This window comes from Amblyomma mixtum, chromosome 1 (assembly GCF_055824585.1).
Source record: "Amblyomma mixtum isolate Tamu chromosome 1, ASM5582458v1, whole genome shotgun sequence".
Lineage (NCBI taxonomy): Eukaryota > Metazoa > Arthropoda > Arachnida > Ixodida > Ixodidae > Amblyomma > Amblyomma mixtum.
Window position 1 is genome coordinate 73,573,468 of NC_143012.1, and position 16,967 is coordinate 73,590,434.

The 16,967-nt window shown below is 53.1% G+C and overlaps 1 protein-coding gene across 2 annotated transcripts in view; it reads left to right on the forward strand.

The window, feature by feature from the left end:
• Nucleotides 1–600: 600 nt before the first annotated feature.
• LOC149366787 (E3 ubiquitin-protein ligase Siah1-like) overlaps nucleotides 601–16,967 on the forward strand; it is a 54,690-nt gene continuing 38,323 nt past the window's right edge. Inside the window, exons 1-2 of one of the 2 annotated variants that reach the window (XM_089552366.1) lie at nucleotides 601–810; nucleotides 6,126–11,302. In XM_089552366.1, the coding sequence (XP_089408492.1) occupies nucleotides 6,368–8,023 (1,656 nt within the window). In that variant the 5' untranslated portion in view covers nucleotides 601–810; nucleotides 6,126–6,367 and the 3' untranslated portion in view covers nucleotides 8,024–11,302. Of the gene's footprint in view, nucleotides 811–6,125; nucleotides 11,303–16,967 lie in introns of those variants that run through there. The other variant, XM_089552384.1, reaches the window with a different exon arrangement.

Here is a 16,967-nt window from a genome sequence, read left to right on the forward strand (position 1 = left end):
ATTTCGCGCTGGTCGTCAGAATGAACAGAACCTAACTCGCCTAGTATAGCGTGCTTCTCAGTACCCTTCTAATCCTGCTTCCCGTTCCTACATGACATAAACTGATTAAACTGACGTTGATAATATCACAAGCGGCTCTCGGAAACTAATACGTCCCTTCACAGCTTGTAAAGCGCGAAACAAAGATGTCACTACCCCTCTGATGACCAGCGCGAAATTGGACAAGGGGACAGGAAGAAAAAAACACGTGCGCTGACTAAAAACGTGTTCTCTTTTCTTTCTGTCGTTAGTTCAGTTTCGTGCTGGTCGTCAGAATGAACACCGACCAACTAGCTCATTATAGAGCGTTGCTCAGTACCCCTCTAATACTGCTTCCCCTTCCTTCATGTCGTAAACTGATGAACTGACGGTAGTGTCACAAGCGGCTCTCGGAAACCAATACGCCCCTTCACGGCTTGTAAAGCGCTGCACAAAGATATCAGTACCCCTCTCAGCCTCCTGTCCCTTCCTTCCAACCGGCGCCTTATCAGCCGCGACAGGCTTCGCCTACGCCGGTGCTCTCACACCCACTCCGCGCATGCGCTTCGTGAGAGGGCGCGGAGTTCGCTTCATTTGCGTAAGCGGCAGCTATCTCGCAGCTCGCCGGCCGGGGAACTCGCCGGCTTGGTGTACCTTTGGGGCGGTGTGTACTGTGTGCGGTTGTTTGCAATAAGGCTTGACTAAGGGGCGTGCCGCTCGCTCCGCCAAGGAAACAATCGGTGAAATCGAAGCTCCACTGGATACTGGATACTGCCGTCCGCTGCTAAAAAGGTTAGGCACGGATTTCCTCACTCTGAGTGCGTGGTCAGTGTTCAATGGATGGCGTCTCCAGCCTGCACGGATTCGTAGTGCGGCTCATTTTTTTCCGTGTAGAGTGTGTTTCTGCCTGGTTAGACGTTTTACCGCAGAAGTGCGAGAGATGTTGGTTTTCAAAGAAAGTTTTTGCATTTTTTTTTGTTTTCATCCAGCTCCCATAGTTACAGCGCGAAAAACGGCACAAAAGACGACAGTACTGTGTTCTGCCGTCCTCTCTTGTATTTCACTCTAGGGTAGATCGTCACCAATTCGCCCAACAGCTTGCTTTATTTAGATGCTTTGATGAGCGATAACATTCCATTGTTATCTTCTTCGCACTTTCCGCAGAGCACAATAAATTTGTGTGTGACTGGTGGTGACAAAAAAATCGCAATACACACTTTAGTCCGAGTTAGCAGCGTGTCATTGATCTTGGTATTGTACCGAGAGGGGAAACAAAAAACAAATATTTCAGCGGTAACATGAAGCAGATAAAGTTCCTCCAAAGAGAGACCTCGAGCGGTGACATTAATGCGGCGTCATTTTTGTGTCTTATGCGCTAAAAAAATTTATCATAAACACTTTAACTTGAGTATAAACAGCCAAAGAATTTGTTATGGCTACCGTGGCTGCGATTACTTAGGCACCGTTAGTCGCTAAAAACATAAAAAACGACATAGCTTCCCCCAGGGCAGGCTAACCCGACACCAACTTCGGAAAATAAATAAGCTAGGAGTGCTTACGAAAGGGTACTTGCCGTGCCTAACATACTACCTTCTCGTCTAAAGCTTGAGACATTGGGGTGTTGGGAGAGTTACCCATATGTGCAAAACGAAACGCAACGGATGTGTAAATTATGTGGAAAAAGGCACGAGCTACAGGCGCTCAAACGCTGGAACAAACGTAGTTCTAAGTACATTTTCTCTAAGGCTCAATTATTGTATTTATTTGTACGCACCCTGGTTGCTTGCAAGAATGCGTGGCTGTACAGAAATGTTAAACATTCCCTTCCTATATTCAGCGCGACAAGCTGCTAATTTTCGCGTAGGGCATACATGTAAGTACTCATACAAGTATCCTCCCTTTATCGCCTCTGCCCCTATCTGTATCGCCTTCCTGCTCCGCCGGAGCGGATGAGTAATGCCTACTCAAGAAGGAGCCGCTATAGTTTGTGTGCGAAGGCGCCGATAAAGCGGCTCTCAAGCGCAATGCTCGTGACACTCGACGACGGTTCGTGCGGTACATTTTCTCTTCAGAACTAGAGATGGGACATTTTGACTGCTCAGTCGAGGATGCAGTAGCCATACTCCAATGTCTTCAGTCTGCATTCCTAATAGTCTCTAGATAACATGTTGGACGTTATTTTTTTTCGTTAACGGTGCGCTCTGCCATAGGGCATTAGGATCAGCGGAAAGAGATAAGATATGACCGAGTGTGCTTCAGGTAATTTATCGGAAGGTTAATGTTCGTATAAAGTTTCGCTTTTTACGAGCTCCCGAGTTCGTAGTACCCCTTATGGAACCGAAGATTACACTTGCGTTCATAAAGATATGCCGCTTCCGTTAAAGGCCAGGATACATGCGGCTTTTTTTTCGACGACATTCGTGCGGCAGAAAACGTCGCGGCGACGCGACGCCCGGCTGGAGTAAAGTCCCTAGATCAGCTTTGCTAAGTAGCGACAAGTCCCTCCTCTCCTACCGCCCTTTCCCCTGCGGCTCGCGTCGTCGCCATGTTCTTCCTGACGCGCTCCGATGGCGCGGTTGTATGCACTGGAACGGCGGACCTTGCAGAGTCGCGGCTTTGCTGTAAGGGGCAGTGAAAAATGTAGTAAATGAGCTTGGTATGAGAAGAAGGGAAACGTGCCAGTAATGCGCTCCGAATGTGATTTGCGTTCAGTTTTGTCGGAGACAGCGAGTGCGGCGAAACTGCAGTTGTGGTGCGGCGGCCAGTTCGCGAGAGAACACGGACACGCGTGCAACTTTATATATAGCATATTATTGCAAAGACTACCAACGGCGGTTTGTGGCGGTTTACGGGGCAGTTTTGCTGGCCGGTGAGAGAATATTGACGGGACAGCAGTGCATTTGTTTCTTTATGCTAAGCTTCCTCAGAATTATGGGCTCGAATTGATCTTCAGTAAAATGGAGCTTTAAAGAAGGGTAGTCGTATTAGGAATATATATGAAGATGAAAAATACAAAAACCTAGCTGTGCAGGTGAACACACTGAAGTCCCTTCATGAATTTCTAGGACAGACGGAAGCCGATGTCTGCGGGGTGCCGGTATGCACGAAATAATTACGGTGCTGCCTCGGGGATTACTTGTATGGTGGGAATAGAATGAAAGGAATATTATGGGCACTGGATGCTGAGACTGACCGTTGGTTTCGCACAGCAATAAAATTCCTTTGCGCCCGCGTCACAAACTTTTGGCACGTAGAGCATTTGTGCAGCAGACACTCCAATAAATCAGACATGCTATGCGCGAGTGTGAACACATGTAAATTCATCTAATTGGAGCGCGAGTTATGTACACACCGCCAATCTTTAATAGTACCGCGCGAGCGTCGACTGGACAACGCCTTATCATGGCGCGGAGCCCGAATCAAGCGAGAATAAGCGCATTTGTTTCAGATGCACTGGTTCTCGCTCGTTTTGCCGCTCAGCGCTGTCATCAGGCGCTGACAAGCCGGCTGGTCGACGGTCGCGCGGTACTATTAAAGAATTGGCAGGGCGTACCGCAGAACACTTCGCAAGAGGTTACGGTTTCAGGGCGCATTACTGAGCGAAAAGGTTTTGGCTACTTGATCTCAATGGACCAGCTGCAGTAGGTGCCGGAGTGGGCCGTAGGCTGAAATACGCGCGCATACTTGCACTGACATGCAGGTTTACGAAATGACAAAGGCGGACAGCAGCGCGTAATCAAACAATCGTCAAGCATGGTGCGAGCTGGGAGCTTTAGCAATTCTGAATCGCCAGCCAAAGTTTGCTACTAGAGCATCGAATCTCAACGATGGAAAACAGGAACTGAGCTTACATCGTATAACTTGCTAGAATTCGTCAGCTTGAAATTTTTTCTCCCAATCCTGTGGAGCCACGCTTTCTGTCGCACAATATCGTTCTTCGCCAGCGGCACTGAAAACAACGCCAGACCTTTTCTGACTGGGTTGAGTACCCGAAGGTGCAACAGCCCGGAATTTCGGCTGCTGCTGCGGACACAAAAAAAGAGCCCGATAAACTAAAGTGACTTCCAGCAAACAGCGACAAATATAAAGTCACCTCCACTGAATGTCCGTGGCCAGCACAACTATACTGTCACGTTGTAGTGACGGCAGTCCAGCGGTCAGGAAGACAGCAACAAAACTTGCAAACGAAGCTCTTTATTTGTGCTGACTTGCGCCCGCAAAACAACTGAATCACTCGGCGGCGCCGTAAGCAACAGACGTGCTCGCCAGTAGCCGAACTACGAAATGCCGGCCGCTCGCGGCATCGCTCAATTTAAAGCCGGCAAGGAAACTTCGAGACAACCAGGTCAGGATCATCTACAGTAATCTGGAAAAACGTAGATGGAGCTCTGCACGACTGCGATCAGTGGAGGTTAGTCCGGGCGCTTCTCGCGTCACGAAGAAACGTAGCGTGCAAGCGCCGTCAAACTATGCAGCCGGACGACTTAGGAAGAACATGGCGGAACGGAACTAGTTCCCAACCGGAAGTGGGCGCTGTCCAATAGTGTGCGTCGGCGGCGCCGCAAACGTTTTCGGTACTTAGCTTTTTTAGAAAAGCTCATAAAGGGACTTTAGGCTGGAGATACAAGGAGCGTTGAAGTGGCGGCGCGACACCGCGTATCCCTCGACGCGAATGCAAATGTGATCAAAAAGTGGCAAATACCACTTCGCAAGGAGGTCTGTGAGAACAGCGACGCTGACCAGTCTGTTAAAATCAAGAAAGTTTCACTTCGACACCACTGTACAAATTTTAGCACGCGCGTTTAAGTGTCTATAAAGATTTGCGTGCTCGAATGCATGCCGTCGCGTACCTTTGGACGCCCGCTCAGGCGCGGACACCAGCGGCTGCGGTTGTCTTCGACACATTCGCTTCAGGGAGGGAGCGCAGGCATTCCGATCCGAGGTTCTGCCGTGTTCTCCAAAAAAAGCGACATTTCAAGCCTGATGAAGAGTTTATTTTCACGACAGTAACATTTCCGTGCCAAAAACACTGCGTAGGTCGACGGCCATGGCGGCCATGTTGGCGGCGGCAGGCAGAGGACCCGAAGAGCGGGATTTCTGCGCTCCCATTGGCTCGCTTCATCTGCCGCTTCCGGTCTCACCGGACGGCGCGCGTCAAAATCTAGCCGGGCCTGATCGGCGGCGGCGGGCGTTTTTCTCGACGCCGGGCGTCCAGTGCGCGCTGTCGGGCGAAAATCGACGACTCGCCGCTGTAAAAACGCTCCATGTGTTCCGGCCTTAAGACGTCGCGTGTGCCACCGGACGTGGCCTGTAGCCGTTCTATCATTTGCAGCAGACGACCGAGCGACGAATTCGTAAATTTTCTTAGTGGCCGGCACAAGAGGCAGCCCAGTGTACTCATCTTTGACAGGACTGCATGGTGAAATCGCAACTTTAGGAGCAAACTGTGATGCGATAAAATTTGTGTTCCGGACTTTGGAATATTCTCTTCACGTTTCTTTTTTGAAGTCATGCTCAGTATCTCACCAACCGTAATACGAATATTTCCTGTTTGTACTGTAGTGGTGATAAAGACTGGATTTTTAATTGACCCAAGGCCGGCTTGCCCATAGAGGAAAGCTGCATTATTAAAAATGAAAAGAACGGTCAACATCGCTTAGAAAAAAATATTTGGTCTTGAAAATTGAAAACCGGTTTTCGGGAACTGGAATGGACCAGCTGCGGTGTCTCAGTGGTTACAGCGCTTGGATAATGAGCCGGAGTGCCATGGTTCGAAACCGACCGCAAAAGCTGCGTTCCGACAGAGGCGAAACGCAAAAGGCGCCCGTGTGCTGAGCGATATCAATGCACGTTAAAGAGCCCCAGGTGGTCGAAATTATTCTACTTATTCCGGAAGCCTCCACTGCGGCGCTTTTTTCTTCCTTCCTTCCTTCCTTCCTTCCTTCCTTCCTTCCTTCCTTCCTTCCTTCCTTCCTTCCTTCCTTCCTTCCTTCCTTCCTTCCTTCCTTCCTTCCTTCCTTCCTTCCTTCACTCTCTCCTTTGTCCCTTCCCTTAGGCGAGGTTCGGGTGCCCATCGAGATATGTGAGGCATTTTCCCTTCCTGACAGACGCACCCCACATCGGCTCCGCACAAAGACAGCGAAATTCGCCAATCGCCAGCATCATCGGGCCAAATTTCACCATCCACTCATCTACGAATGTGAGTGCCGCACGCCATCAATTTTTGGCCCGCCTAAGCCATTTTTCGGGCACCCACGGCCCTTTCTTTGTGACCTCTTCGCCTGAGCTAGGCCTCGCTCCGCTGGGAGCTAGGCCTACTGCGTCGGACGCTTCCGCCACCAACACCATCATGGAGGTGCAGGTGCAGGGAGAGGTTCTTAACCCCCACGACTACGACCCAAGGGACTGGACGCACATTCTTAGTGTGCCTGCCCGCTCCAAGGACGTCCTTTCACCATCCCGAAGCCAGGAGGCCGCAGCCTCTGCTACCGGTGCCCCCAAGTCTGCGCGCCTTGACAAGTCAGCGCACCTACAAGCAACGCGCACAGCTGCACAGCGTTCGCGGCAGCAGCCGCCGCTTCCTGCTGCAGACTACAAGGTCGTGTTCAGATCACGAGGCGGGCTGCAGCTGGACCTGCTTCCACCCCGACAACTACGGGAAGCCATCCTTCAAGCGGCGTCCCAGCTACACGAACCAACGCGTACCCAAATCAGGGTACACCCCGTAAACAATACGTGCACCGTAAGCACGCCCATAAAAGCTGACGCGCTTACCCTGGTTAGCGTAACCAGCATCAAAAACCAAGGCAAGGACTTCGCCGTCGCAGCTTACATAGCCCCGCCGGATGGAGCGGTACGCGGAGTCATCTCCAATGCTTATTGGAATGAGACCCCGACAGAGCTCCTGCAAGACTTGATCACCGGCAACCCAGACGCCCTCATCGTGGACGCCCGCCGAATGGGCTCCACGCGTTCAATCCTAATCACTTTCCAAGCTGGACCTGTCCCACGCGCCGTCCTTTATGGAGGAGCCCTCCGCAGGTGCACACCCTATCGAGGGCATATAGACGCCTGCACTAACTGCCGCGTCCCTGGTCACCGGGCAGACGTGTGTGTCCACCCAAGATCCCATAAGTGCCCCCGCTGTGGGCAGTCCCACCCAAAGGAAGATGTGCCCTCATGCACCCCCAGCTGCATTCTCTGCGGAGGCCCTCATATGACCGGCACCGGGAACTGCAAGGGACGGGGCCGCAAACTAGCGTCCCCGAAGAACGCTCTCTCTCCTCCGGGTACATCGCGGCTTTCCCGCTGCGATCAACCAGGCACAGCCAGCAGACGCAGCTCGATGGCTTCCCGGTCGCCTTCTACAAGCCGGCAGAATGGCAGCAAGAACGCCACGCGTCTCACCTGGGCAGACCGCGTTTCCGGCAAAACCACCCGTCAACCCCCACCACCCCAGTCCTCCCAGGCAGACCCGAGAGACCAGGAACTCAAGGCCTTGCCTGACGAGGTAAGCCGCCTTTCCTCTCTCCTAAGCACCCCCGCCCCCTCCATGCCCCCTCAACCCGCACCCCCTGTCATTAATTCGAGCTCATCATCCACAGACACTTCGAGCACCCCTCCTGCAAAGAAACAGCGCACCACAGACGCCACACCCCCTCCCGTGCCCCCAGAAATAGACGCTAAATTAGCAGCACTCGAAGCAAAATTTGACCATAAACAAAAGGAGCTAGACGCCCGCCTCGAGGCCAGATTCAATCACCTTGCCGCCGCCCTCACCGAAAAACTTGAGCAGCGCATGGACGCTATGCTTACCAAGATGATGGAGCTCTTGGAGCATAATCTTACCCATCGCTTCACCCAACTTCAAACCCCCTCCACTCCCCCCATCCTACCTCCCCAGGCACAAAACACCTTCCCTGAGCCACACATACCAATTGACACCCGTCTTAATACCCTCCTCAATCCCCCCACCATCCAATATGGCGGCGGGGGGGAACACTAATTATCTCCCCATTATAACTTGGAACTGCCGCGGCTTCCGGGCAAAGCGCGCACCTCTGCAACTTCTCCTTCCGACCATCACACCCACGCCCCACATACTTCTTCTCCAGGAGACTGCACACCGAGCAACCCTCCCCAGCTACACACCTACACACTCGGATACCACTAACACACCCAGGGCGTCCACACTCATCCACCGCAGCCTCACCTACAAAACTCATCACATTACGTCTGAGACGCCCTGCGTGATCACGGAAATTATACATCACACACATTCACTTCCTTCTATATTTATAGCAAACATATACCACCCCCGTCCCTGCCGATGGCCCCGCTAGAATCACTTCTGCGAAAGCTACACCATCTAGCAGGGAAACATCCCCTACTCATCGGTGGGGACTTCAACAGTCAGCATACTGACTGGGGATACACAACCACGACACATCGAGGTCGCAGGCTCTGGCTGCTCCTGCAAAACCTCCAACTCACTGTGCACAACACGTTTCAGACGCCTACGCGGATCGGCAACAGTGTCAGCATGGACACCAGTCCGGACCTGACGCTGAGCCGCTGTATCCGCGGCGTTACCTGGAACAGAACACAACATACACTGGGCAGTGATCATTACATTATACAAATCACTGTCCCATACAAACCACCCCGTCACGCAAATATGACACACGAACTCATTAACTGGGATGCCTTTCGCGCTGCACGCACCGCCCTCCCAGACACTCCCATCGCAGACATCGATGCATGGGTGCAATCACTCAAGCATGACGTTCACCACAACACGCGACAAATTGAAACTACAACCGAAACACCGACCCTTGACACACGCCTAGCCCACCTCTGGGAGGCTTATCACAGCATCCTGGAACGCTGGAAAGGCAACAAACACAACAGAACGCTTAAAAAGCCGCTGGCCGCGCTGCAGACACAAATCCAACAGCACTCTGAGGAGCTCTGTCGATCCAACTGGGGACAGATATGTGACGGCATCGCCGGAAACCTGTCCAGAAAACGTGCATGGCAACTCCTCCGACACCTCATTGACCCCACACGCACCAAATCAGCCGCACAGCACCACGTGACACGCCTCACACATGAACACATTGACGATCCCGACACCCTTCTAGACACACTTCAAACCATGTACACATCTCCAGGCGGCCCCATACCTCTACCGCACTACACAGGACAAGCAAATCCAACACTCGACACCGACATCACGGAGACGGAAGTCAGAGCGGCCCTCCTGACTCTCCGCGCCAACTCCGCACCTGGTGCAGACCAAATCACAAACTCCATGCTCCGTAATCTGGATGTCCAATCGATCACCCACATTACGAAATACTTCAACCAGTGCTGGAGGGAGGGTAACCTCCCGCAGTCCTGGCGCCACGCGAAGGTAATATTTATACCAAAACCCAACAAACCACTCACCATTCAAAACCTTCGCCCGATTTCGCTAACCTCATGCCTCGGGAAGCTCCTCGAGCATGTTGTGTTAGCGAGACTCACAAGTCACATGGCGGACAACAATCTCTACCCGCATAGCATGGTGGGATTCCGCCCTCATCTATCCGCACCGGATGCCATGGTGCAACTCACACACGACCTTTTTGACCCGCTTCTTCCAGGTCACACCAAGGCAGTCTTAGCTTTGGATCTCTCCAAAGCTTTTGATCGCATTGAACATCAGGCGATCAAGACTGCTCTATCCCCATTGAATGTGGGTGTGCGCACGTATGCCTACATTCAAGCATTCCTGACTGACCGCACGGCTGAGATACACTTCGGGCCTCTGTCTTCCACCTCCTACACACTTCAGAGTATCGGCACCCCTCAAGGGTCCGTCCTTTCCCCCTTTCTCTTTAACATAACCCTCATACCCCTCGCCCGGAAATTGGCAACTATTCCCCACCTCAAGCACACTCTTTATGCCGACGATATCACCCTGTGGACCACCCACGGCAGTGACGGCGACATAGAGAACACCTTACAGGAAGCAGCCACCCTCACCCAAAATTACGCACGGACCATCGGACTGTCTTGCTCCCCAGAGAAGTCCGAACTTCTCCTCATCCGGCCTAAGAACCATCGCTGTCCCCGCTCCCCCATTGCCATTGAATTGAATGGTTACCCGGTACCTGAGGTTGGCACCCTCCGTGTATTGGGCTTGCACATCCAGAACGATGGCAAAAACACCACTACCCTCAAGAAACTCAAGCAGGTTGCAGGCGCGATATCGCACCTCATCCGCAGGGTTTCGGGACATCATAGATGCATGAAGGAGCGCGACCTATGTCGCCTCATTCATGCCTTTGTCCTCAGCCGTGTACTGTACACTACCCCATACTTACAACTATCCAAACACATGACATAAACGCTTTGGATGCTTTGATTCGCAAGGCATTCAAGGTAGCACTTCATCTTCCCCTCAACACACCCACAGACAGATTACTAGGCCTGGGCCTCCACAACACGATCGGGGAACTGGTGGAGGCCCACCGACAGGCCCAATACATCAGGCTCACAAAAACTTCCACAGGTTGGTATATCCTGGACTCCCTGGGAATCAAAATACCGGCCAACGACCCAACCCTTCTCGCCATCCCACGATCCCTTCACCGAGAGCTTCTCATCAGGCCGCTCCCGAGGAATATGTACCCGTCCCACCATGAGCAGCGCCGCAGAGCCCGTGCGAAGGCACTCCATCGAGCGTACGGCCCCCAGCCGGACGCCGTATGGGTGGACGCTGCCTGCACGGGTGATGAAGCGACAGCAGCTGCGGTGGACTCCTCTTCATCCACCCTCCTCACACTACCTCTCCCTCCAGATACGTCCCCAGAGGCTGCAGAGGAAGCCGCCATTGCACTCGCTATAACCCGCATGGAAGCCCGGTATATTTTAACTGACTCTAAAACTGCGATTCTAAATTTTGCTCGAGGCCGAGTTCATGTCCCTGCTTTTGGCATACTGGACTCGCCCGATGCACCCCCGCCCCGCCAAGTGGAGCTGATATGGGTGCCTGCGCACTCCGGGCATCCCGGAAACGAGGCCGCCAACCTTTTAGCCCGAGGTTCTTTAAACCGGGCTCAGGTGGCCTCGGATCGGGGATTCACGAAGGATCGCATGCACTCATTCAGTGAGCTTACCCAGGCATACAGAGCCTCTCGCCAGCTCTACCCCCCGCCCCACCCCTCCCTAGATAACAGACACGCAACACTCTGGCGCAGATTAGAAACACATACTCTCCCCTCGCCCCTTACCCTAACCCACTATCATCCCTCCTTCCCCACTCCTGCTTGCGCTCTATGCCCTGAACCCTTCGCTTCTTCCCTCCACATCCTTTCCCTCTGCCCGGCGGACCCTCCCCCGCGGGACCTAGGGAACCTCAAGACCTGGGAGGACTGGGAGACCCTGCTGCACTCGGAGGACCCGGCCGTGCAGACCATCGCCACCGGCCGTGCTGCCAGTGTTATGGACCTCAGGAACATAAACACTTGAGTGCAGTGGGGTCGTGCGGGGACCCTGGGGCGTGCCCCAAATTCCTTTGTAAATAAAGTTTTCTCTCTCTCTCTCTCTCTTCCCTTCCTTCTTCCAAAAGCAACCAAAGGAAAAGGCGCATTAATTGCCTCACATATCGGTGGACACCCGCGCCGTATGAGAAGGTTTGGTTTATGGGCTTTAACGTCCCAAAGCAACCCGGGCTATGAGGGCCGACGTAGTTAGGGGCTCCTAAAATTTCGTTCACCAGGGGTTTTTTAACACGCGCTGGCATCGCACAGTACATGGGCCTCTAGGATTTTGCCTCCATCATATTTTTGGCCCCTGCGGCCGGAATCGACGTCTTTCGTTTCAGTAGCCGAGCGCCATAACCACTGAGCCACCGCGGCGGGGCCCGGATACAGACATTCACAAGACATGACACTAAACATGTAACACGAGCCAATTAAAGAGGTACCACAAACATCTACAACATAAATTAAACAATGTGTTGTTTAGAAAAAATTTATTTACATATGTACACATGCCAAGGTTACAAGGTACATTCACATTAACAAAAACACATGACATTAAGCACGTAATGTGTTCCGCGGATATGGAAAACGGGTACTGCAAATGTTGTCGCTGCCCGCTGTCGCCCCTACTGAATGCCTCTCTCGCCAGCGCACAAAGTGTTTCAAGTACAGGAAGTGTGCACTGGTTATGTGTTCAGGAATTTAAAAAGCAAGCAAAGCTCTTGTCGCAGGTAACGCTCTTCTTGGCGAAGTGCATCAAACTGTTAGTAGCCCACATTGTATTAGATCCGCGCCTAGAGCGTCGCGAAAATAAATTAGTGTTTTGATTAAAGCAACCGACCAGTGTAATATTCTTTTTTTTTTCATGTATTAAAAGAAATGGATCAATATCTCTCTCTCATCTCTCTGGGCACCTGGACAGCGCCATAAGGAAAGGTATAAAGGAGGGAGTGTGAAAACAAAGGAAGAAATAGGTGCCGTAGTTTAGGGCTCCGGAAATTTCGACCACCTTGGGTTCTTTAACGCGCGCTGACATCGCACAGTACACGGTCCTCAAGAATTTCGCCTTTATCGAAACTTTTACCCCCGAGGCCGGGATCGAACCCGCGCCTTTCGGTTCAGCATAAGCACAGAGCGCCATAAGCACTGAGCAACCGCGGCGACGCAAGGAAAGGGAGAAAGATGGGAGTGAAAGAGAGAAAGAGGTGCTGTAGTGGAGGACTCCGGAATAATATCGACCACCCGGGAATCTTTTTACGTGCACTTGCGTTGCGTTTGCGTTGCGTTTCGCCTCCCTCGAAACGCGTGTGGGTTCAAACGCGGGAACTGCGACTCACTAGCCGAACGCTTTAACCATTGATCCACCGCAGCGGGTACTCCAGCTAAACAGAACCAATGCGGAGACCATTGCGATCCTGCTACGAACCTCGTTAAGTACGGTTTCCCATACCAAATTTGTCAACCTTGTGAATTGTTAGCACTTTCCGTGATGCGTATATGACTGCTGAGACGCGCATCAGTCCGGCCTATCATATCATATACTTGCTTTTGGGCAGACAACCTGCTGTGCTCATCGAAAAGCTGAAGACATTGGATGAGGCTCCCCTCATTGCTTAGGTGAAAGAATTATGGATCAGCGAAAGCAGTCAGCTTAACTGCCCCACTGCCTGGGAGAGGCAGCGAACGGTGCTTAGAAAAAAAATATATGTACCGAGGGAAAACATATGTCTACAGCGACCCAGCTGTGTGTTTCGCAGCTCCCAAAGCCGCTGCGATCAGGAACGCAAAAAATGATATGAAATCCTGTGAGTTTAACCGCCCATGCTTGCATCCTTAATATTTTATTGCGAAAGCAATACTACTCCCAAGAACAGCATTTCACATAGCGGCGGCCACTTGGCACGTTCGACCGTTAGAATGACCCCTGACGTCATACCATGCCTAGTGACGTCACAGCGTGACGTCATACCAGGAGCGAGAAACGGGCTACCAACTCGGTTCGTCGGGTAACGGCGGCCGCTTGGCACGGCGCGCCGCGCTCCTCCCGCTAGAGACGCTAGTGACGTTATGGCGTGACGTCATACCAGGAGCCAGAGACGGGCTACCAACTCGGCTCGTCGGGTAACGGTGGCCGCTTGGCACGGCGCGCCGCGCTCCTCCCGCTAGAGGCGCTAGTGGCGTTATGGCGTAACGTCATACCAGAAGCGAGAGACGGGCTACCAACTCGGCTCGTCGGGTAACGGTGGCCGCTTGGCACGGCGCGCCGCGCTCCTCCCGCTAGAGGCGCTAGTGGCGTTATGGCGTAACGTCATACCAGAAGCGAGAGACGGGCTACCAACTCGGCTCGTCGGGTAACGGTGGCCGCTTGGCACGGCGCGCCGCGCTGCTCCCGGTAGAGGCGCTAGTGATGTTATGGCATGACGTCATACCAGAAGCGAGAGACGGGCTACCAACTCGGCTCGTCGGGTAACGGCAGGCTCCGGCTCATGCTCTACCGCCCGCGCGCTTACTCACCGGGCATCGCCTCAATCGCAGCCAGATCCGGAATTCAGTTTCTATCCGGCCACCAGCTTCAGGGAGATCACCTCTCTTTATCAAAACTATCTTTCATGGCCTCTATCCCCCTCCCTGTAAAGACCTCACCAGGGGCGAGGAACGCTGCCTTCTCGACCTCTATACCAATACTGTACTGTTCCCGGCAGTACTTAAGCACTTCAATTCTTCTTTCTCGGGCGCGTGCCCGCACTGTGAGGTGGAATTTTGGGACACCTACCACATTTTGTGTGCATGACCTTCCAATCCTGCCTACCCACCCCATCTGCACCCCACCCGACAGGACTGGGAAGCTGCCCTGCGCGACTGCCCCGAACTCCATGCCCAAAAGGCATTGGTAGCTAGAGCCCGGGCCGCTGCGGAAGCTACAGGGATCCCGGACTAGTGATCCCTCCTAGCGTTTGTAAGGGGCGGGCCCTTCCGGCTCGCCCCATCGATCTGTCACTGTAAATAGAAATAAAGTTTTCCTCCTCCTCCTCCCCCGCTTGGCACGACGCGCCGCGCTCTTCCCACTACAGGCGCTGCATATGCAGTATAAAACACCTGTTTTCGCAACCTACCAGGCTTAACCAAAGCTAAGCCCCCGCCAATTTTGATGCGAAGCATATTACTAGAGGTACACTACAGCCCTTCGCCGTGGTTACCCGCCGTGCACACCACGTGGCACAGTGACGTCACACCACGTGACACATGACGTCACGACAGAGGAAGACGGGGGTCCACCTCGCGCCGTCGCTGTGGTTGCACGCCGTGCAGACCACGTGGTACAGTGACGTCACACCACGTGACATACCACGTGACACATGACGTCACGACAGAGGAAGACGGGGGTCCACCTCGCGCCGTCGCTGTGGTTGCACGCCGTGTCGACCACGTGGTACAGTGACGTCACACCACGTGACACATGACGTCACGACAGAGGAAGACGGGGGTCCACCTCGCGCCGTCGCTGTGGTTGCACGCCGTGTCGACCACGTGGTACAGTGACGTCACACCACGTGACACATGACGTCACGACAGATCGCCGTCACGCGCTGGGAGAGGGAGAACGATGCCATCGCACAGTCGCCGGAATGTCCTCGAGCGGCATTCCCGCGCATTTCGAACGCGCGTTCACACTCGGTGTAGGTGAAACGATCGCTCCACCGGGCAGGCAGACGCGGCTTCCGTGGCAATCCAGGCGCTCACCCAACGCGCGTCTCGAGGTTAGTCGGCGTTCCGCTGTAGCCATGCCGTTGTCTTCCCTCCCGACGAAGGCTTCTAGTGGTTGTATTAAAATGACCAAGTATTCAACCAAGGAAAGCCATGTATTACCAAGCCTAGCCACCAATATGCTTCGCATCTGACTACGCTTAACCTTAGCTAAGCCTCAGTCATTTTTAACGAAATGTTATCGCTGGATATCGCGTTTTCAATCCGAAACACACCCAGAACGTGTCGCATACAAGTTTTTTGCCCTCTGCTCGAGACTGTTCTCAACACTCCTAATGGAGCCGCTAACTGCTTTTTCCGCAACCAAATGCCTCGCTCGCCAGCACACGAAGTGTTGCCAGTACAGGAAGTGTGTACTGGTTATTTATTAAGCATTTAAATCGCAAACATAAGGCTTGTCATTGGCAAACGCTCTTCAAAACGAAGTGCAAAAAACTGTTAGTAGCAGCCCACTGTAATAAGTGCGCGCCTAGAGTGTCACGAAATTAAAGTATATTGCTATTATCAAAGGAAGGAACTAGTGCAAGGTTGTTTTTTCTGAGGAATAAAAAATGGCTGAGGCTTAACTTGGTTAACCCTGGTCAGATGCGAAGCATATTGATGGCTAGGCTTGGTAATACATGGCTTTCCTTGGTTGAATACTTGGTCATTTTAATACAACCACTAGAAGCCTTCGTCGTGGGGGAAGACAACGGCATGGCTACAGCGGAACGCCGACTAACCCCGAGACGCGCGTTGGGTGAGCGCCTGGATTGCCACGGAAGCCGCGTCCGCCTGCCCGGTGGAGCGAGCGTTTCACCTACACCGAGTGTGAACGCCCGTTCGAAATGCGCGGGAATGCCGCTCGAGGAGATTCCGGTGTCTGTGCGATGGCATCGTTCTCCCTCTCCCAGCGCGTGACGGCGATCCGTCATGTGTCACGTGGTGTGTCGTCACTGTACCACGTGGTCTGCACGGCGTGCAACCACAGCGACGGCGCGAGGTGGACCCTCATCTTCCTCTGTCGTGACGTCATGTGTCACGTGGTATGTCACGAGGTGTGACGTCACTGTTCCACGTGGTGGGCATGACGCGTAACTACGGCGAAGGGCTTTAGTGTACCTCCGTCTTCCTCTGTCGTGACGTCGTGTGTCACGTGGTATGTCACGTGGTGTGACGTCACTGTACCACGTGGTGTACACGGCGCATAACCACGGCGAAGGGCTGTAGTGTACCTCCGTCTTCCTCTGTCGTGACGTCATGTGTCACGTGGTGTGACGTCACTGTACCACGTGGTGTGCACGGCGCGTAACCACGGCGAAGGGCTGTAGTGTACCTCTAGTAATATGCTTCGCATAAAATGATGCTGTATCTGTCTCCCATATCTGTGGACACCTGAGTACGCTGTAAGGGAAAGGTAAAGAGAGCGAGAGAAGAAAGGAAGAAATAGGTGCTGTAGCGGAGGTCTCCGGAATAATTTCTACCACCCTGGGACCTTTAACGTGCTCTGATATCGTGCAGCACGCGGGTGCGTTGCGTTTCGCCTTCCTCGAAACGCGGCCGGGTTCGAACACGGGAACTGTGACTAGCCGAGCGCGTTAACCATAAAACCACCGCAGCGGCTACCCCAGCAAACACAAGAAATCGGAGACCATCGTAATCCTGGTACGAACC